At 43.8% G+C, this 22,335-nt stretch overlaps 1 protein-coding gene across 1 annotated transcript in view; it reads right to left on the minus strand.

Moving 5' to 3' along the window:
• Positions 1 to 3,801: 3,801 nt before the first annotated feature.
• The window catches only part of LOC130369554 (E3 ubiquitin-protein ligase RNF14-like), a 60,887-nt gene continuing 42,353 nt past the window's right edge, over positions 3,802 to 22,335 (minus strand). The window contains exons 6-9 of the mRNA XM_056574929.1: positions 16,588 to 16,816; positions 16,084 to 16,256; positions 5,484 to 5,614; positions 3,802 to 4,109 (exon numbers count right to left, since the gene is read on the minus strand). Of these exons, the coding sequence (XP_056430904.1) occupies positions 4,055 to 4,109; positions 5,484 to 5,614; positions 16,084 to 16,256; positions 16,588 to 16,816 (588 nt within the window). The 3' untranslated portion in view covers positions 3,802 to 4,054. The remainder of the gene's footprint in view (positions 4,110 to 5,483; positions 5,615 to 16,083; positions 16,257 to 16,587; positions 16,817 to 22,335) is intronic.

Below are 22,335 nucleotides of genomic sequence, written 5' to 3' on the forward strand. Positions count from 1 at the left end.
TCTCAACCGGTGGTACGTGTACCCCTAGGGGTACGCCACAGGTTAAGAGGAGGTACGCAAATGCGCTAACAAATATCGGCCATGCATTGGCCAGTATTTGGCAGCTCTCGGTACAGTAGAAGTGCGGCACCTCCGCGCAACGTCAGGGGAGACATGTGACCTACCCTGACATTGAGGTGCCGCACAGTGCAGGAAGATCCTGTAGGAGCCGGAAGGACGCAATATTAAAGAGTTGGCGCACTCATGAGGTAAGACATGACCTCTTATAACAAAACTTGTTTTTGGAGATTGTAATTAACCCACTAGTGTGAAATAACATGATTTGTGGATCGGGAAGGAGGCGGTCCCATTGATGTTTATGTAAGTCCAAACAAAGGGCCCCCGCATGTCATATGCCTCAGACACCCCTGATGACGTGACTGCTGTCATGAAACATGTAGGGGAGGCTATGCTACTGTGTTTTTAGAGTCAGCAACTTAGGCACAAAATAGTCCCTGTAGTTGTGCAGGCACAGGAAATTTACATGCCCTCCGGCTGAGAGCATATATATATATATAAATACTACGGTGGCGATTGTTTGCTGGTGTTTTAAACCATCAAGTTTTCACAAGTCTTATTTATATACACTCAAAATAAAAGTTACGTTTTAAAGGGAGGGTGTTTCATATGGGGTATTGCACCCCCACCTGGAGTCACTCCTAGGTGCGGGGTTTGGATATTTGGTATTAATTAACCCCTACATCATCCTTGGGCTATTTGTTAGTGCTTGGGGTATATTCACACACAGGATCTGCTGCATGTTTTTTATGCTGCAGATTTCAATGTAGACTAAATAATTGAACACAGAATGAAATATGAAGCTTCATGAGTACAGCATCAATAATTATGCAATAGAACCTGTACGAGTGAATACACCCTAGGGTACATTCACACGTGCATATTTTCTGCATCTGATTTTGATACCCATTGATTTTAATAGGTAGCAAAAGCCTCTGCCTCTGCTTTTTCACTTACTTGGTAAGGCGGGGGGGGGGGGGGGGGGGGGGGACTAGGCGAGCCGTTGCGGTGACTCATTCCGGGGACATAGGCAGGTGGGGAGTTTGAGTGGGGCGGCACACCTGTCAAACTGTAACGCAGATGTCCTAAGGCGAGCTTCGGGAGGACAGAAACCTCCCGTGGAGCAGAAGGGCAAAACTACATTGCCCTGTTTAGGAGAAATGGATGAAAATTGTAATATGCAAATCAGCATTTGGTGTACCATGCACGTTCCCCAATTCCTAAGTGCACTGCTATGCCTACCTGGCAGGCCCAGTGAGAACAATCCCTAAATAATATGCATAGATTTCCTTAGCAGCTTGAAGTTGTAGTTTTGCAACATCTGGAGGCACCCTGGTTGGGAAACACTGACTTATGAACCAACAACCCTTACAAAAGTTATTATTCCTTTTATTGCCCCATTATTTATCTGCCCATGTCTGCAAATCATAGCATACAGATAGGCTGCCTGATTCCCTTTAAGGGTACGCAGACATGCAGATTTGATGCGCAGGATTTGATGCACAGGATTTTCTTCTGCAGATTTCAATGTAAACTAAATGACTGAGCACCGCTTCTAATCTGCAGTTAAAAATCCTGAGCATCAAATCTGCGCAGGATCCTGTATGTGTGAACGTATCCTAAAGGTGGGTGCTAATATAGGTTTTCAGGGTCCCCAGTAGACATTACTCTCTAGTTATTATCATTTGCCTAAACACATAGAACAGGGCTCAGAAGTGAAAGAGTACAATGCAAATTTGAGGCCTCATTTGGTTATATTCACAGCTGTAGAGGCTCGGAGGTGAACTAATAAAAGGGAAACTTCAAGAGGTTACTGACATTGAAATCTACACCCTTGATATATTTATCAGCTAAAGAGCATTTTGACTCCACAGGTATTTTCCAGAAATAAACGTGAAAAGTGAAAATTGTATCATTTTACAGATATCCCATTTCAGTGCCTAGTAGGTCAGCCACAGTTTCTCCCACTAGACAGACACACTTCATAAACTGTTAAAGGGAACCGGTCATCACTTTCATGCCACATGAACCACAAGCCATCAGGGCAGTCTTTTTGGGTAAAGAGAGAGATCTATTAAATCAAAAAGAAGCTGCTGAGGACCACCGCAAGGACGTGTGGTTCATGCAGCATAAAAGTGATGACAGGTTCCCTTTAACCCTTTCCTGCCCCAGGACGTATGCATACGTCCAAGTTTCTACCTTGTTAGCGCAACTGGATGTATGCAGATGTCCTAGCGATCTCCAGGAAATTGCCGGCAGGACCCCGTTGTCAATCACGGACAGGGTCCCGCTGCAGCTGCTAGGGCCGCGATCACGCCGGTCTCTGCAGCATTATCCTCATAGATGCCATGATCAATCCTGATCACGACATCTATGGTGTAGACAGGGGGAGGGTGCTCCCCTTGTTCCGCAACGGCGGCGCCGTGATAAGATCGTGGGTCGCCATTGATTGCTATGGAAGCCTGTGAGATCCAGCCAGAGGCTGGACAGGCTGTAGTTGTGTGCAGGTCATCAGGTTATATTTTGCTGCAGTACAAATGTATTGCAGCATAGTAAATCCTGTAAAAAGTGTAAAAAAATAATAAAAAAGGTTCTTCAATAAAAGTATAAAAAAATATATATATAAATACATGCCCCTTTCCCAATAAAAGCCCAGTATTATCATAAAAAAAACAACACAAATCATATACTTACTAGGTATTGTCACGTCCGTAATGACGTGTATTATAAAGCTATAATGTAAATTATCCCACACTGTGAACGCCGTAAAAACAACAACAAAAAAGTGCAAAATTCGTCAATTTTGGTGCAAATAACGGAATAAAAAAGATCATGAGGTAGCATGTATCGTTAAGGGGTTAAAGAGACACATCTCAAATAAAAAATAAATAAAAAGACATGTCATCAGGGTAAAAAATGGGTCTGTCCTTAAGGGGTTTAAGGCATACTCCGTTGCTAGACATCTTATCCCCTATCCAAAGTATAGGGGATAAGATATCTGATCAAGGGGTATGGCTGCTGGGACCCCACACGATCTCTGTGCAGATACCCAGCGTTCTGAACATAATGTTCAGAATGCCGGGTGTCTACACAGAGATCGGGGGGGTTCCCCGTGACCGGACCCCTGCAATCGGATAATCTATCCCCTATCCTTTGGATAGGATATAAGATGTCTAGTTTGGTCTTGTCTGGATTGGGTGTTGTCTAGCGACATCACTGGTGGGAGGAGGTGTTTAAATAACCCACACACAGGGTCATGAGGCCCAAATTGTTGGTCTTGGCAGGACATTATGTGGCTGAATTGTGATAAAAAAATTAGCAGGGGTGGGTCCTGCCAGAACCTGCAATAACTGAACTGAAATAACATCCTCAAAATAATGTAGGTTAATTGCACTAATTTTCTTTTTCAGTTATTTTCATCATTAATTATTAATACTTGATAATATATCCACAGAAAGAACGGACACGATTATATATCCACAGAAAGAACGGAAAAGACTGCAATAAAGTCTCCTAATGCCCCATATTGAAGTTCTTGGTGTTCAACCTGCGAGTGAATGAAACTACCAAACAGTGTGCATAACCATAGGAAGTTTTAATGATGTATGGGAAATGTTCCAGCTATCTTAAACCTTGTACAACATTCTCAGTTCTCTTTTCAAGGTATCATTTGGTATGTTTTTATTTATTTATTTATCTTTTTACACCTAACATAGGCAAATGCAAAAACTAACATTTCAGAAGCCAAGTGAAAATGAAGTTCTTTATTTTGGCAAATAACTTTATACTTAAAGCAGCATATTAACCACTTGAAGGATACTTTTTTGCATGAATAGCTAAACATAGTTTTTAAACATTATTGATCTAAAATGTAAATGTGCCCCATAAGTCAATACAACAGATTTATATGCATTGTATAAAACTTGACTAACATTCTTTGTAGTGTTCAGTGATAACTGAAGGCCATTAAAACCGATCATGGAACCCTTGTAACACTTCACACTTCTCCAACATCAAAGAACTCCCCATCTACATTCATGCCTTGGAATAACCTGCAAATGAAAAACAAAAACACAGAAAACTGTTTACATTTTTGATGCAGGTTTTACAAGACACCTGCCCTTTTGGGTTTTGACCACCCTTTTATGGAAATGTTACACTGAGGTATAGCAAAAAAACAAGTGGGCAACATTTACTGTAGTTCACTTCCACTATAAGCTCACATCGTATTTGACGCAGCGGATGCGTTACTGACCGTCCCTAGAGTGCTGTGCTAGCGTGTCCTGCGTTGTTTGCTCGTAGCAGCGGATGGCACACAGGATGTGCGCATGCATAATATACACACAGACATTGCGGACTGCTCTCAGCCTAGCTCAGGGAGCAACCACAAGGTCTGTGAGTAAACTGCGCATGCACGTGACTCGCCTACCCACAGCAGGAGGCTGCTGCAATTGCGAGTTATAATCTTGTGAGGTGCACTGCAGTGTTTTTCACTTCTGGCTTGCCACTTCTTCTGGCCAAGTCATTCCATAGACTTATGCAGTGAAAGGGTTCGGTTTGAGTGACAGCCAGGCGTGTGTTGTTGTGCAGTAGGTCTTAGGGGTGAGACTTGGTGTGATCTAAACTTTTGTCCTGTCTGAAAAACATGTTTACAAGTTAATTCATATGACAGTGATGCAAGCTGCATCACCGAGTGGTAGAATGAATCTGTTTTGCACAAACCTGATGGGAGGGTCAAAATTTGGAACAAGCAGTGTGATTTAATAAATTCTTTGTTTCAGGCGTCAACAGCTCAGACTCAGACTTTGTGGACTATGGTTTATCTAAACGTTGTGGCTGACCAAGTTTATCCCTAGGACAATTTAAGCAAAATAACGCAACACACCACAAGTGCTGTAAATTCATAGATTGGTTACAGAAACATGACAGTTTTCCTGGCAACTCTCACCTTCACAGATATTAATTCTATAGGGCATCTCTGGAATGAGTTAGGACAGGCTGCTCACAGCATACTAGGACCTCCATCTAGTTAGTGGCAACTGAGAGAACCTCTTCTGTCTGCATGAGCCAATACTCCTACAGAACAATTTGTTCACCTAGTGGACTCTATGCCATGACAAACTGCTGTGGTTCTGAACATCAAGGGAGGACCAACTACTAGACTGGTGTTGCTAATAAAGTGGCCTTCAGTGTACAGTCTCCCAAATGCTGGACCAACATACAAGAAAGGAATGGATTTCCAATGCAACTTTGTCCTATGTCAACATCTTTTATTACATAACCCATTTAACCTATTTAAGTTCTAATATATATATATATATATATATATATATATATATATATATATCTATAGTTGAGAACACCATACAGATTTAACCCCTTCTGACATACAGGTAAACTTCTCCAAATCTATGTGGAATACATACTGATTAAAGCATGGTGAAGAAGAGTCATTGAAGTGAATATATGGGTTTCCACGGGACAGTGTGCTCATACAGAGCCAACAGAAGTATAGTTTACACCCAGTGCAGGTCATTTTGTTACAGCCATCAATTTTCTGTGAAGAGAAAAGATATGTAATTTTAGTTTCACAAATGAAAATATACATTCACAAAAAAAAATGTCATTCGATTTCTTTCATTGCATAAGTTTTATTCTATTTTCTTTACATGATTCTTGAGGCAGCCATCATGTCAGAGTTTACATGTATAGAGGCTGTGTAATATGCAAAGGACGGAGGGGAGGAGGGAGGCTGTGGGCATCACCTGTTGTCAATGCTGAATCCCATGTTATCAGTTTTTAGTTTTATAAGGGTGCTCTTAACCCCTTAAGGACCAGGCCATTTTACACCTTAAGGACCGGAGCGTTTTTTGCAATTCTGACCACTGTCACTTTAAACATTAATAACTCTGGAATGCTTTTAGTTATCATTCTGATTCCGAGATAGTTTTTTCGTGACATATTCTACTTTAACTTAGTGGTAAAATTTAATGGTAACTTGCATCCTTTCTTGGTGAAAAATCCCAAAATTTGATGAAAAAAATGAAAATTTTGCATTTTTCTAACTTTGAAGCTCTCTGCTTGTAAGGAAAATGGATATTCAAAATATATTTTTTTTGGGTTCACATATACAATATGTCTACTTTATGTTTGCATCATAAAATTTATGAGTTTTTACTTTTGGAAGACACCAGAGGGCTTCAAAGTAATTCCGTAATTTCCGATTTTTCACAAAATTTTCAAACTCGCTATTTTTCAGGGACCAGTTCAGGTTTGAAGTGGATTTGAAGGGTCTTCATATTAGAAATACCCCATAAAAGACCCCAATATAAAAACTACACCCCCCAAAGTATTCAAAATGACATTCAGTAAGTGTTTTAACCCTTTAGGTGTTTCACAGGAATAGCAGCAAAGTGAAGGAGAAAATTCAAAATCTTCATTTTTTACACTCACATGTTCTTGTAGACCCAATTTTTGCAAGGGGTAAAAAGGAGAAAATTCTCTCGAGTAAGCACATACCTCATATGTCTATGTTAATTTTTCAGCGGGCGCAGTAGAGGGCTCAGAAGGGAAGGAGCGACAAATGGTTTTTGGGGGGCATGCCGCATTTAGGACGCCCCTATGGTGCCAGGACAGCAAAAAAAAAAACACATGGCATACCATTTTGGAAACTAGACCCCTCAGGGAACGTAACAAGGGGTAAAGTGAACCTTAATACCCCACAGGTGATTCACGACTTTTGCATATGTAAAAAAAATATATATATTTTTTACCTAAAATGCTTGGTTTCCCAAAAATTTGACATTTTTAAAAAGGGTAATAGCAGAAAATATCCCCCAAAATTTGAAGCCCAATTTCTCCCGATACAGAAAACACCTCGCATGGGGGTGAAAAGTGCTCTGCTGGCGCACTACAGGTCTCAGAAGAGAAGGAGTCACATTTGGCTTTTTTGAAGGAAATTTTGCTCTGGGGGCATGCCGCATTTAGGAAGCCCCTATGGTGCCAGAACAGCAAAAAAAAAAAACACATGGCATACCATTTTGGAAACTAGACCCCTCGGGGAACGTAACAAGGGGTAATGTGAACCTTAATGCCCTACAGGTGTTTCACGACTTTTGCATATGTAAAAAAAAAAAAAATCTTTTTACCTAAAATGCTTGTTTTCCCAAAATGTTTACATTTTTAAAAAGGGTAATAGCAGAAAATACCCCCCAAAATTTGAAGCCCAATTTCTACCGATTCAGAAAACACCCCATATGGGGGTGAAAAGTGCTCTGCTGGCGCACTACAGGTCTCAGAAAAGAAGGAGTCACATTTGGCTTTTTGAAAGCGAATTTTGCTCTGGGGGCATGCCGCATTTAGGAAGCCCCTATGGTGCCAGGACAGCAAAAAAAAAACACATGGCATACCATTTTGGAAACTAGACCCCTCAGGGAACGTAACAAGGGGTAGTTTGAACCTTAATACCCTACAGGTGTTTCACGACTTTTGCATATGTAAAAAAATATATATTTTTTTTACCTAAAATGCTTGTTTTCCCCAAAATTTTACATTTTTAAAAAGGGTAATAGCAGAAAATACCCCCCAAAATTTGTTAGGCAATTTCTCCCGAGTACGGCGATACCCCATATGTGACCCTAAACTGTTGCCTTGAAATATGACAGGGCTCCAAAGTGAGAGCGCCATGCACATTTGAGGCCTGAATTAGGGATTTGAATAGGGGTGGACATAGGGGTATTCTACGGCAGTGATTCCCAAACAGGGTGCCTCCAGCTGTTGTAAAACTCCCAGCATGCCTAGACAGTCAACGGCTATCTGGCAATACTGGGAGTAGTTGTTTTGCAACAGCTGGAGGCTCCGTTTTGGAAACAGTGGCGTACCAGACGTTTTTCATTTTTATTGGGGAGGGGAGGAGGGCTGTGTAGGGGTATGTGTATATGTAGTGTTTTTTACTTTTTATTTTATTTTGTGGTAGTGTAGTGTAGTGTTTTTAGGGTACAGTCGCATGGGCGGGGGTTCACAGTAGTTTCTCGCTGGCAGTTTGAGCTGCGGCAGAAATTTTGCCGCACCTCAAACTTGCAGCCGGATACTTACTGTAATCCTCCGCCCATGTGAGTGTACCCTGTACATTCACATTGGGGGGGGGGAACATCCAGCTGTTGCAAAACTACAACTCCCAGCATGTACGGTCTATCAGTGCATGCTGGGAGTTGTAGTTTTGCAACAGCTGGAGGCACACTGGTTGTGAAACACCGAGTTTGGTAACAAACTCAGTGTTTTGCAACCAGTGTGCCTTCAGCTGTTGCAAAAGCTACAACCCCCAGCATGTACGGACAGCGGAAGGGCATGCTGGGTCTTGTAGTTATGCAACAGCTGGAGGCATACTACTTTGGCTGGGGATGCTGGGGATTGTAGTTATGCAACACCGAGAGACACACTGGTTTGCTACTTAACTCAGTGTGCCTTCAGCTGTTGCAAAACTACAACTCTCAGCAGTCACCGACAGCCAACGGGCATGCTGGGAGTTGTAGTTATGCAACCACCAGATGCACCACTACAACTCCCAGCATGCACTTTAGCTGATTGTGCAAGCTGGGAGTTGTAGTTACACAACAGCTGAAGGTACACTTTTCCATAGAAAGAATGTGCCTCCAGCTGTTGCAAAACTACAAGTCCCAGCATGCCCATAAGGGAATGCTGGGAGTTGTGGTGGTCTGCCTCCTGCTGTTGCATAACTACAGCTCCCAGCATGCCCTTTTTGCATGCTGGGAGCTGTTGCTAAGCAACAGCAGGAGGCTGTCACTCACCTCCAACGATCCTCGCCGCACAGGTCAGTCCCTCGTTGTCTCCGCCGCTGCCGCTGCGGCCCCGATCCCAACAGGGGCGCCGGGGATCGGGGTCACCAGCACCCGGGGTGCACGTCCCGCACCCGCTCACGTCCTCCGGAAGAGGGGCAGAGCGGGTTGCGGGAGTGACACCCGCAGCAGGCGCCCTGATTGGTCGGCCGGTAATCCGGCCGACGAATCAGGGCGATCGTGAGGTGGCACCAGTGCCACCTCACCCCTGCTGGCTCTGGCGGATTGACCCGGAATCCGCCGCAGATCGCTGGACTGAATTGTCCAGCGATCTGCGGCCATCGCCGACATGGGGGGTCATCATGACCCCCCTGGGCGATATGCCCCGATGCCTGCTGAACGATTTCAGCAGGCATCGGGCACCGGCGCCGCTCCAGATGGTTGCGGGGGGCCGGTAAAACACATGACGTTCTCATACGTCATGTGTCCTTAAGGACTCGGAAATGGAGACGTATGAGAACGTCATGTGTCCTTAAGGGGTTAAAGCATGGTGAAGAAGAGTCATTGAAGTGAATATATGGGTTTCCACGGGACAGTGTGCTCATACAGAGCCAACAGAAGTATAGTTTACACCCAGTGCAGGTCATTTTGTTACAGCCATCAATTTTCTGTGAAGAGAAAAGATATGTCATTTTTGTTTCACAAATGAAAATATACATTCACAAAAAAAAATGTCATTCGATTTCTTTCATTGCATAAGTTTTATTCTATTTTCTTTACATGATTCTTGAGGCAGCCATCATGTCAGAGTTTACATGTATAGAGGCTGTGTAATATGCAAAGGACGGAGGGGAGGAGGGAGGCTGTGGGCATCACCTGTTGTCAATGCTGAATCCCATGTTATCAGTTTTTAGTTTTATAAGGGTGCTCTTACAAAGTGCACTTTTGCACAGATTTTTTATTTTTTTTTATTTCCTGGTATGGAATGGATTTAATAAAAAAAATTAAAAAAAGGAGGAAAAGAAGCGTATGTTCTTTATTTTATCCAAATAAGTATGACTTTGGCTGCAAAACTGCACTGTATGGGCAATTTTGTCATTTCTAGCTCTTGGATTGCATTTTCTTATTTCCTATGGAGGACACAACACCATAGATGAAAGGGATACAATCACCATCAGCAGTACGTGCCCTATTGTGATTGAGGGCAGTGCCAGTCAGCTTGTTTTTTTAAAGGAGATCTCCAGCGATAAAAACTGGGAGCACTGTAAAGGACCCGAGCGAAGCACTCTGGCAACAACGGCACTCCAATAGAAATTAAAGGGGTATTCCAGGAAAAACTTTTTTATATATATCAACTGGCTCCAGAAAGTTAAACAGATTTGTAAATTACTTCTATTAAAAAAGCTTAATCCTTTCAGTACTTATGAGCTTCTGAAGTTAAGGTTGTTCTTTTCTGTCTAAGTAATCTCTGATGACACGTATCTCGGGAACCGCCCAGTTTAGAAGCAAATTCCCATAGCAAACCTCGTCTAAACTGGGCGTTTCCCGAGACACGTGTCATCAGAGATTACTTAGACAGAAAAGAACAACCTAAACTTCAGAAGCTCATAAGTACTGAAAGGATTAAGATTTTTTAATAGAAGTAATTTACAAACCTGTTCAACTTTTTGGCCCCAGTTGATTTAAAAATAAAAAATTATAATGTTTTCCACTGGAGTACCCCTTTAGGACCCAGACAATTTTCACCTTAAGGACCCGGCCATTTTTTGCACATCTGACCACTGTCACTTTAAGCATTAATAACTCTTAGATGCCTTTACCTTTCATTCTGATTCCAAGATAGTTTTTTCTTGTCATATTCTACTTTATGTTAGTGGTAAATTTTCATCGGTACTTGCAGCATTTCTAAGTGAAATTTTTTTAAACTTTGAAGCTCTCTGCTTATAAGGAAAATAGATATGCCAAATAAATTATATATTGATTCACATATACAATATATCTACTTTATGTTTGCATCATAAAATTGACATATTTTTACTTTTGGAAGACACCAGAGGGCTTTAAAGTTCAGCATCAATTTTCAATTTTTTCTAAAAAATTTCAAAATCTAAATTTTTCAGGGACCAGTTCAGTTTTGAAGTGGATTTGAAGGGCCTTCACATTAAAAATACCCCATAAATGATGCCATAATAAAAACGGCACCCCTCAAAGTATTCAAAATGACATTCAAAAAGTTTGTTAACCCTTTAGGTGTTTCACAGGAATAGCAGCAAATCATTTTTTTTTTACACTAGCATGTTCTTGTAGACCCAGTTTTTGAATTTAACAGGGGTAAAAGGAGAGAAATCTTAAAATGTGTAACCCAATTTCTCTCGAGTAAGGAAATACCGTATTTATCGGGGTATACCACGCACCGGCCTATAACACGCACCCTCATTTTACCAAGGGTATTTGGGTAAAAAAAAAGTTTTTTACCCAAATATCCATGGTAAAATGAGTGTGCATGTGTGCGCGTGTATACCCCGATACACCCCCAGGAAAGGCAGGGGGAGAGAGGCCGTCGCTGCCCGCTTCTCTCCCCCTGCCTTTCCTGGGGTCTAGAGTCCTGCTGCCGGCCCTTCTCTCCCGCTGGCTATCTGCGCCGCTGCCCGTTCTCTCCCCCTGACTATCGGTGCCCATTGCCGGCGCCGATAGCCAGGGAGAGAGAAGCGGCGCCGACAGCCTGGGGGAGAGAAGGGGCAGCGGCACCCATTGCCGGCGCCGCTGCCCCGTTGCCTCCCCCCATCCCCGGTGGCATAATTACCTGTTGCCGGGGTCGGGTCCGCGCTGCTGCAGGCCTCCGCTGTGCGTCCCCTGCGTCGTTGCTATGCGCTGCACGGCGCGGCGCATGACGTCAGTGCGCCGCGCCGTGCATAGCAACGACGCAGGGGACGCACGCCGGAGGCCTGCAGCAGCGCGGATCCGACCCAGGTAATTATGCCACCAGGGATGGGGGGAGGCAACGGGGCAGCGGCGCCGGCAATGGGTGCCGCTGCCCCTTCTCTCCCCCTGGCTGTCGGCGCCGCTTCTCTCCCCCTGGCTATCAGCGCCGGCACCGATAGTCAGGGGGACAGAACGGGCAGCGGCACCGATAGCCAGGGGGAGAGAAGGGCCGGCAGCAGGGCTCTAGACCCCAGGAAAGGCAGGGGGAGAGAAGCGGGCAGCGACGGCCTCTCTCCCGCTGCCTTTCCTGGAGGTGTATCGGCGTATAACACGCACATAGACTTTAGGCAAAAAATTTTTGCCTAAAAAGTGCGTGTTATACGCCGATAAATACGGTACCTCATATGTGTATGTCAAGTGCTCTGTGGGTGCACTACAAGGCTCAGAATAGAAGGAGCGACAGTGGGATTTTGGAAAGTGAGTTTTTCTGAAATTGTTTTTGGGGGGCATGTCACATTGAGGAAGCCTCTATGGTGCCAGAACAGCTTAAAAAAAAAATAAAAAAATAAAAAACACATGGCATACTATTTTGGAAACTACACCCCTCAAGGAACGTAACAAGGGGTACAGTGAGCCTTAACACCCCACAGGTGTTTGATGACTTGGTTAAAGTAGGATGTGTAAATGATTTTTTTTTCCACTAAAAATGCTGGTCTTCCCCCAAATTTTACAAGGGGTAATAGGAGAAAATGCCCCCCAAAATTTGTAACCCCATCTCTTCTGAGTATGGAAATACCCCATATGTGGACATCAAGTGCACTGTGGGCGCACTACAATGCTCAGAAGACAAGGAGTCACATTTGGCTTTTGGAAAGCAAATTTTGCTGAAATGGTTTTTGGGGGGCATGTCGCAATTAGGAAGCCCCTATGGTGCCAGAACAGAAAAAAACCCTCTACATGGCATACTATTTTGGAAACTACACCCCTCAAGGAACGTAACAAGGGGTACAGTGAGCCTTAACACCCCACAGGTGTTTGATAAATGTTCATTAAAATGGGATGTGAAAAGGAAAAATTTGATTTTTTTTTTACACTAAAATGTTGGGGTTACCTGGTAACAGGAGAAAATGTCACCATAAATTTTTAAGTACATTTCTTTGGAGTAAGGACATACCTCATATCTGGGTGTACACACCGATCACGAAAGAGCAGGAGCGCAGTCAGGGGCCTTGAGCTTCTACATAGCTGCCTATGGAGCCAGAAGCGGGACCCCCCCCCTCAAGGAGCGTTACATGGGGTAAATTACTAAAATGGGGCACAGTGGGACGTAAAATAATAAAACAGGTTATGTTCCCAGAATGATGACCCAGAGCATAGCCAAAACTAAAAAATATGCCCACCCCAAACCCTATGCTCTGAATCATCATTCTGGGAATGTGATGTGTGTGGCCGTCCCTAACCTGCTGCCTCAAATTCGCACCCCGCTCACGTGGAGAGAGAGAGCGCTGCGCATTTGAGGCAACATAAAAAAGTCCCAGATGATAGTGACTCAGTGACCCATTTTTGGAAAATACCCCCAGAGGTCTTATCAGTTTTTTTTTTATTTATTTATTTTTGGGCAATTTAGTAGTTTATGGGGTTAAAACCTGGAATGTACTCTGGACTTGGTATATTGGGGTCAAATTGTGGGAAATTAAAATGAAAAGGGAAAATGTAGTATTGCATGGAAGTGTGATACTCCCTGAAGCAGTTTTTAATGCAGAGGCCCGGATGATCGAGGCAAGTGTCACATTGATAGGTGGTATCCTCCCGTATCCCCCTTCTGTTACACACACTCTGCATTTTTTCTGGGATCGTCCCTTCTTTCCAGTGTGGGGGACCTCACCTGGAAAGTGTTGGCCTGGGACGATCCTAGCACCTATAACTTCAGTTCCTTGGGAACTCCGGCCTGCTCTTTCCCGGTCGCCAAAGATCAGGACCTTTAGGACTTCTTCTTGGAACTGGAGGAATGTCCATGTGTTGCCAGCGTGCTGGGACAGTACAAAAGAGTTGTACAATGCAACCTGTACCAAGTAGACTGCAACTTTTTTGTATCATACCCGTGTTTTGTGCATGGCGTTGTATGGCTTGAGGATTTGATCACAGAGATCAACTCCTCCAATATACCGATTGTAATCCAGAATACAATCGGGCTTGAGGACCGTTGTTGTGGTACCTCACACAGGGACAGGTGAGCTGCCAATACCATGAATTGTGGTTAGCATAAGGACATCCCTCTTATACTTATACCTGACCAGCAACAGGTTTTCATGCGTAAGGGCACGGGACTCACCCTTGGGCATAGGTGTCTGGATCTGGCGGCAAGGGATGTGAACAGAGGGATGCTGGTATAAAAGTTGTCCACGTACACATGGTAACCCTTAACCAGCAATGGGTGCACAAGGTCCCAAACGATTTTCCCGCTAACACCCAGAGTGGGGGGAATATTCTGGGGGTCCAATACGGGAATCTTGTCCCTCATATACTCTAAACTTGTAAGTGTACCCGGAGGTACTCTCACAAAGTTTGTAGAGCTTCACGCCATACTGCGCCCATTTCGAGGGAATATACTGGCGGAAGATGAGTCTCCCCTTAATACTGATGAGACTTAATCTACCGAGAGCTCCCTGAAGGGTACATAGGCCTCCAAACATTTGGCCCCAAAGTGATTGATGACCGGCCTTACTTTGTAAAGTCGGTCATAGGCGGGATCACTTCGGGGGGGACATGTCGCATCATCAGTATAATGCAGGCATTTCTGAATGGCCTTGAACCGCCTCTGTGCCATGACCATACTGTAAAGCGGGGTCTGGTAGAGGACGTCCCGCTCCAGTACTGCCTGACACTGGGTTTTTGTCCAGGCCCATATGCAGCAAGAGGCCCCAAAATGTCCTCATTTCGGCTGCATCAATGGCGCGCCATTCATTGGGCCTGGCCAAAAAAGAATCAGGGTGGTGGGCAATGAACTGCTGGGCGTACAAGTTCGTTTGCTCCACCATTACATTGACAAAGCGGTCACTGAAAAAGTAACTAAAATAGTAAATTTCAGTGTATCTGGCCGTGTCAATCTGGATTCCTGAGTTGCCAACAAACTCAGGAATCCGTGGCTGATAAGCCTCTAGGGGTCTCCAGACAGGTTTACCAGAAGGGGGCTATGGTACGCTTGTCTGGGGGGGGGTCGGACTCCTATTACAAGCAGCATGGACGCTCGTACTAGTGTCAGCCACTGGGTCACTTTCATGGGGGGTGCGTCTGCGCCGCTGTAGAGGGGACTCATCATCAGTGCTAGATGAGGAGGAGGACGAGGAAGAACACAGGAAGGTAGGATTTTCCTCGTCCTCATTGGCAGATTCGGAGTCGGAGGCAAGTAAAGCGTATGCCTCCTCCGCTGAAAATGCAGTGGCATTGGTGGTGGTGGGGGGGGGGTACTTGCAAGTATGTAGTGTGTGTGTGTTTTTGGTGTATACTTTATATAATGGTGTGTGATTATAAGTCACACACAGATAAAAAAAAAATGGGGGGCCCAAATGCAGCACCCTGAACCCCTAATAGGACCCAGGTCATGCTGAAAAAACTGTGGCAGACCCTTGAGGACCTATTAGGGGGTCGGGGGGGAATTAAAAAAAAATGTATTTTGACTATATTCTACTTTTAACCTTATACCTGTCCCCCTGCATACAAACTCCCCCTGACTAAAGGACCCTTCTTCAGCCCTGAGGGGCTCAGATCTCGGCAGAGGGGGGGGGGGGGGGTGGTCCCTGGCTCTTTCTCACAGCTCTGCCCGTTGACTGAACTCAGTAGGCTAGTAGAAGGGGACATTAACCCCTCCCCTGCCAGCTGCTATTGGTCGTCCGGCCAATAGCAGCACTCCTGCTCACCGTGTATCTCTGGGTCATCACGTGACGCATATGACCGGAATCACAGCGCCTCGGAATCAGCAATCACCCCGGACCGATCCCCGCCCGGCGAACTAAATTCCCACGGACATACAGGTACGTCCTGGGTCCTTAAGTACCAGGGAGCGAAAGTGTACCTGTACGCCCTGGGTCCCTAAGTGGTTAAGTCTTTTACTCAATAAACTAATGCAGTGAAAGAATAACATTTGATTGACAGCCATAGAGTGAAGCACCCGCTGCAACGCAATTCACCTGGCTATTAAGATCGGCATGATCTAAACTTTTGACATGTCTAGACAACATGTTAATAGTTTATTTTAATGACAATAGAACTTTAAATAAACAAATGAACCTGTCTTATTCACTATCTTCACCTGAATATGAGTTCCACATCGAGGACAACACTTGGAGTTTTGCTCCAGCCATTCCATACTCTCCATTTCCTCCACCGCTTTTTGAATTACTCTCTTTCCATACCTCTTCTCCATGAATTTCTTGCCTTCTTCATCCGCAGCCAGATATTCTTCACGTAATGTTACAAGTTTTTCTGAGAGCAAAAAATTAAAGCTAAAACCCATACATATACAATATATATGACTTCATATATAACTAGAAGTTATTAGAAGGTTGATTTAGTAGACCTTCAAACTGTTTAGAACTTGGCTTGTACCAAAATTTAGCTACTTTTTGCCATGCTAGCCGGGTTTGATGGGGCTTAGTACTAAGGGGTATGGCCTCCCCACACCGAATTTACTACAATTTATACCTGATGTATATACAAGCACAACTGATTTTTTAGTAATATGACTTTAGGGTCAGACACCATGCAATTTATTGTTGTGCTTGTCAGTAAAGGAGACGGGAGCTTATGAACATACCTGCGGTGAATTTGCAAGGGGAGACTCCATGGAAGGTCATTTTACAAACAATACAAAATGCATATTGGCAGACTGTGCACATGCCCATTGAACTCTCTGGCTCTTGCATGACTGGTGTCTCACAGCTTGGACGGGGGCAGTAAACAACATCAGCCATTAAATCCAGGCTTGACTGCAGGAGGAGACGATCATAGCGGCTGAAAAGTTCCTCCTCTACCAGATTCTTTACCTGCAATTAAACACAAATACACAAATTTACTATCCGTACCTGTATATGGATTCTTGGCCAGAAGCTGTCAGTCAACATCTTCTACTGTCGCTTTAATTGTTCATGCAATGATAAGAAGCCTGAACCCAATCCATGGGTCTGCATATAACCCGATATATTTCTTTGTCCCTGCTTTTGGAGTATATTATTACACATTTTATTAAGAAACTAGCTGAGTACCCGGCGTTGCCCGGTTTTTCCTTCCTCATCCTTGTTGGGAGGAAAAATCAACAGAGGAGGAAGCTTTTGACTTCATATCCCAACCCCATATCCCGTCCTCATACCCCGACCTCCTGTCCCGACCTCCTATCCCGTCCTCCTATCTCCACCTCCTATCCCATCCTCCTATCCCGTTCGCTTATCCAGACCTCCTATCTCTACCTCCTATCCCGTCCTCCTATCCCGACCCGTAATATGTGTACCAGGTATTGAAATATCTCCAGCCGTAGGGAAGTTACGTGGGAACATACATTTCCCATTGATTTTCATGGGACTTTAACCCCTTAAGGACCCAGCCAATTTTCACTGTAGGACCCGGCCATTTTTTGAACATCTGACCACTTTCACTTTAAGCATTAATAACTCTGGGATGCTTTTACCTTTCATTCTGATTCCGAGATTGTTTTTTCGTGACATATTCTACTTTAGGTTAGTGGTAAAATTTTGTTGATTCTTGCATCGTTTCTTGGTGAAAAATTCCAAAATTTGATGAAAAAATTGAAAATTTTGCATTTTTTTTTACTTTGAAGCTCTCTGCTTATAAGGAAAATGAATATTCCAAATAAATTATATAATGATTCACACATACAACATGTCTACTTTATGACTGCATCATAAAGTTGAAATGTTTTTACTTTTGGAAGACACCAGAGGGCTTCAAATTATAGCAGCAATTTTCCAATTTTTCACAAAATTTTCAAAATCAAAAATTTTCAGGGACCAGTTCTGTTTTCAAGTGGATTTGAAGGGCCTTCTTATTAGAAATTCCCCACAAATGACCCCATTATAAAAACTGCACCCCTCAAAGTATTTAAAATGACATTCAAATGGTTTGTTAACCCTTTGGGTGTTTCACAGGAATAGCAGCAAATTGAAGGAGAAAATTCAAAATCTTCATTTTTTACACTCGCATGTTCTTGTAGACCCGGTTTTTGAATTTTTACAAGCGGTAAAAGGAGAGAAATCTTCCTAAAATGTGTAACCCAATTTCTCTCGAGTAAGGAAATACCTCATATGTGTATGTCAAGTGTTTGGTGGGTGCACTAGAGGACTCAGAAGGGAAGGAGCGACATTGTATCTCCGGGTCATCGCCGAAATAGCCGCAAATCACATGTGTGAATTCACATGTGATTTGCGGCAATTGCCGACATGGGGGGGTCTGATGACCCCTCTGGGCATTTGCACGGGATGCCTGCTGAACGATTTCAGCAGGCATCCCGACCCGATCTCCGCCCTGCGCACGGCGGGGACAGGAACTGCCCATGACGTAACTGTACGTCATGGGTCCTTAAGACCCAGGGTGTCGGGACGTAACGTTACGTCATGGGTCCTGAACGGGTTAAACAAAAACCCCGACCCTCACAAATGGGGGTGGTTAAGGGTTAAATTAACTATCCTATATTTTAAGTGGACATATAATTAACATGTGACCAAATATTATCAAAATATCTCCAGCCGTTTGGAAGTTATGCAGTAACATATATTTCCCATAGACTTGTATGGGACTTTAAACATAAACCCCGCCCCTGGCAAATGGGGGTGAGTAAGGGTTAAATTACCTATCCTATGTTTGTTGTTGACATATAAGTAACATGTGTGCCAAGTTTTATGTTAATATCTTTAGCCGTTTGGACATTTTTGTGGAACATACATACATACATACAACAAAATAATATTTATGTATACATATTGTCAGAAACGAGCCATGGTTAATTTCTTATTTATCAGTCAGTTGTTTTATCTGTGTACACAAATTCATGTTGATTTTGCATTAGGAGCAATGTTTTGTAACCACAGATGAGATAAAAAAAAAAAATGTAAATTGTTTAAACCCCTTAAGGACGAAAGGTGTATGAGTACCCCCTTACATCCTGATACTTAAGGACCAGGGGCGTACCTGTATGCCCTGGTCCCGTTACTGGTGTTTAAAACACTGCTATCAGCATCCAGGACCCAGGGTTAATGCCGAGCATCATCGTCCGAGCATCATCGTGCCCTGCAATAACCCTTTAGATGCCACGATAAAAGTTGATTGCAGCATCTAAAATGAAAGTGAAACGATCCAGACAGCTCAGTAGAGCTGATCGGGACCATCACAATGAAATATCAATGTCCCGATAAGCTGTGAGGACAGAAGGAGGGCCCTTACCTACCTTATTGCCATCCAGTCAGTGATCCTCTGCTGTCTCCAGCCTCCGCAGGCTGGAGCAGCAGAGCACCGATAACACTGATAAATGCTGAGCCAAAGCTTAGCATTAATTATTGTATGCAATCGAATAATTGCGTGTTCTAGTCCCCTATGGAAGCTAAGAAAAAAAAAAAAGTTAATATATTGTAAAAAGTTAATGTGAATGAGCCCCTGCCCTAATCAAAGTTTGAATCTCCCCCCTTTTCACATTTTTTAAATAAATTAATATAATAAAAAAAATAAACATAAGTGGTATCGCCGCGTGGGTAAATGTCCAAACTATTAAACTATAAGGTTAGTTAAGCCGTATGGTCAATGGCATACATGTAAAAAAAATACAAAAGTCCAAAATTGTGCATTTTTGGTCACTTCATATACCATCAACAAATGTATAAAAGTGATTAAAAAGTCCTATCAAAACAAACATGGTACCGATAAAAACTACTGACTACTGCACAGAAATGGAGTCCTCATTTAGCCCCATATGTGGAAAATTAAAAAGTTTATAGGCGTCAGAAGGTGACAATTTTAAACATACTAATTTTGGTGCATATAGTTAGGATTTTTTTTTTGTAGTAAAATAAAACCTAAATAAACTAGGTATCCTTGTAACCGTATGAACCTAAAGAATAAACAAAGGTGTCCTTTTTTACTGAAAAGTGCACTGAGTAGAAACAGAAGCTCCGAAAATTAACAAAATGGCATTTTTTTTTAATTTCACACCACTAAAATAAGTGAAGTCATTACAAAGTACAATTGGTGAAGCAAAAAACAAGCCCTCATATGGGTCCGTAGGTGCAAAATTAAAAGCGTTATGATTTTTTGAAGGGGAGAAGGAAAAAAACGAAAGTGCAAAAATGAAAAATCACCTGGTCCATAAGACCAAAATTGGCTACATCCTTAAGGGGTTAAAGTATACTGTCATTTGTAAGAACTTTGGAGATGTGAGGCAGACATGTCAAAAGGTTTGTTCGGTGCTGAGATCATCCCTAAATATAGCTAGGAGAAGCCCACGGCAGCACGCTTCATTCCTAAGCTCAACACCTGCTTTGACGAACTTTAGAAGTGCACCCTGCATACGTCACTTTATTGTTGAGGCATTATTCAACTAGTACTTGTGAATATGTTTTAAATGTTATACTTGTCTGGACGCTGCCAAGCAATATTTCGACTTTTCATGTATTTTGTCACTTTTATATGCTAGCCCAATATGTACGTGTACAGATGTATAATTATTATGATTTCAAGCTGGCCTAGACCTTAGTAGCCCTCTTTGTGGGTTTTCTTTTTTCTATGTAGACAAGGCGTTATAAAACAAATAAAAAAGGAGATTTTTTTTGTACTCACCGTAAAATCTCTTTCTCATAGCCTTCATTGGGGGACATCGTACTGATGGGTATATGCTCTTGCCACTAGGAGGTACTGACACTAGGAAAAAAAAGTAGTCACCTAATCAGTTTTGTCACAAAGCAGTAGGAGAAGCCAACAAAGACAGTCCGAAGTCCGAAGGACCCCGTAAAAGAATCACAGAAAAAAAGACCCAGAAAAGATCTGGACAAAAAAAAGGAAGATATGGGTGGGTGCGGTGTCCCCCAATGAAGGCTACAAGAAAGATTTTACAGTGAGTACAAAAAAAAAAATCTCCTTTTCTCGGTCGTTCTTCATTGGGGGACACCTTACAGATGGGATGTACCAAAGCAATCCCCTAGGGTGGGAATAACAACCACTAGAGAAAGGGAAACAGACTGAACCCACTCGACCGTAAGGCCTGTGGACGAGACCCTATGCCAGAGATGACCGAAGCCCAGAAACTGAGCTCCCGGAAGATCCCATGTCCAAGGAGATGGACTAGGACGCCAAGGGAAGGGACCATCATATGCAAAGGAGACAAACATGGGCACTGGAGGTACCCGAGTAACCAGGAAGACGAACATGGAAGTATAAACGGTCAAGAAGGAGCAGAAGACCCTAAAATGGAGCATCCCAGAACACCAGAGTGGCCGACATGGGAAATGGGAGATTCCTGCTTCTCCTGGAAGACTCACACCAGAAGGGGGAAGGAAACCCAATGGCTGTCACACACTCCGGGAAACAAACTTCCGTGGCGAGACAAGAAGAAGTGCGGTACAGAAAGACCGCCCACAATGGAAACGGAGAAGTCTGGGCAGGATCGCCAACCCTGCATGAGACCTCAACCATCACGAAGGCCCAAAGAACCAGGAGGGCCAAACCAAAAAAGAAGGCACGCCATAGCAGTCTAGGATAGCGTCCAAGCCAATGAGACTAACCAGAGTTGGACCCCAGTGGTCCGAGAGGACCAGAGCACTCCGAAGCAACATCCCGTCAGGACGGGAAAGGAGGGAAAAAACTAAAGGGAACCCAGAAGAGACTCCCAGGTACGGGACACAGGGGGGTCACTCTAGAAGACTGTCGTGTCAGTGTTGCACAACAAACACCATCAAGGTGAGGATAAATCCCAGGGAGATTACACCAAGGGATGAGGAGAGCTATGGCAGGACCCAAACAACAGACAGTGGCTAGACTGGCAGTTGCTGAGCCGTACATGAGTGCATAAACTCCTCCAACAGAGGAGAGTGCCAAGGCAGCAGGAGCTGCAGTAGATAACAAAAAAAAAAAACAGGTGGAGAGGGATGGCTCAGGGAAATATTCCCCCTAGCGAGGGGAAGAACAAGGGGTGGTCGGGAGAAAACCCCCAGGCACCAACCACGCCAGCTCCCTGATCCCCAGCACCCAAGGATTGACAAGTGCGCCAGGCACTGTTGAAGCAGGGAAATGCCACCCTACAGCAACCAGACAAAATATTGGGTGGACGTAGCCCCCCCAGGAACCCTACGACAACATAGAGATATGAAGGGATCGGAATCCTCGATACAGGTGCTGGGCAAGGAAACCAAGACATGGCTACAAACGCGAGTAGGAAGCACACACACACAGCAACCAACAGCGTTGAGAGGAACCCTGGACCAGATGGGTGCCAAGTGAGCCATCCTAGATGTGCCTAAGGCAACAGAGCAGATGCCTGAGCCACCCTGCACAGGAAACCAGGAAAATA

Source organism: Hyla sarda, chromosome 4, assembly GCF_029499605.1.
Source record: "Hyla sarda isolate aHylSar1 chromosome 4, aHylSar1.hap1, whole genome shotgun sequence".
Lineage (NCBI taxonomy): Eukaryota > Metazoa > Chordata > Amphibia > Anura > Hylidae > Hyla > Hyla sarda.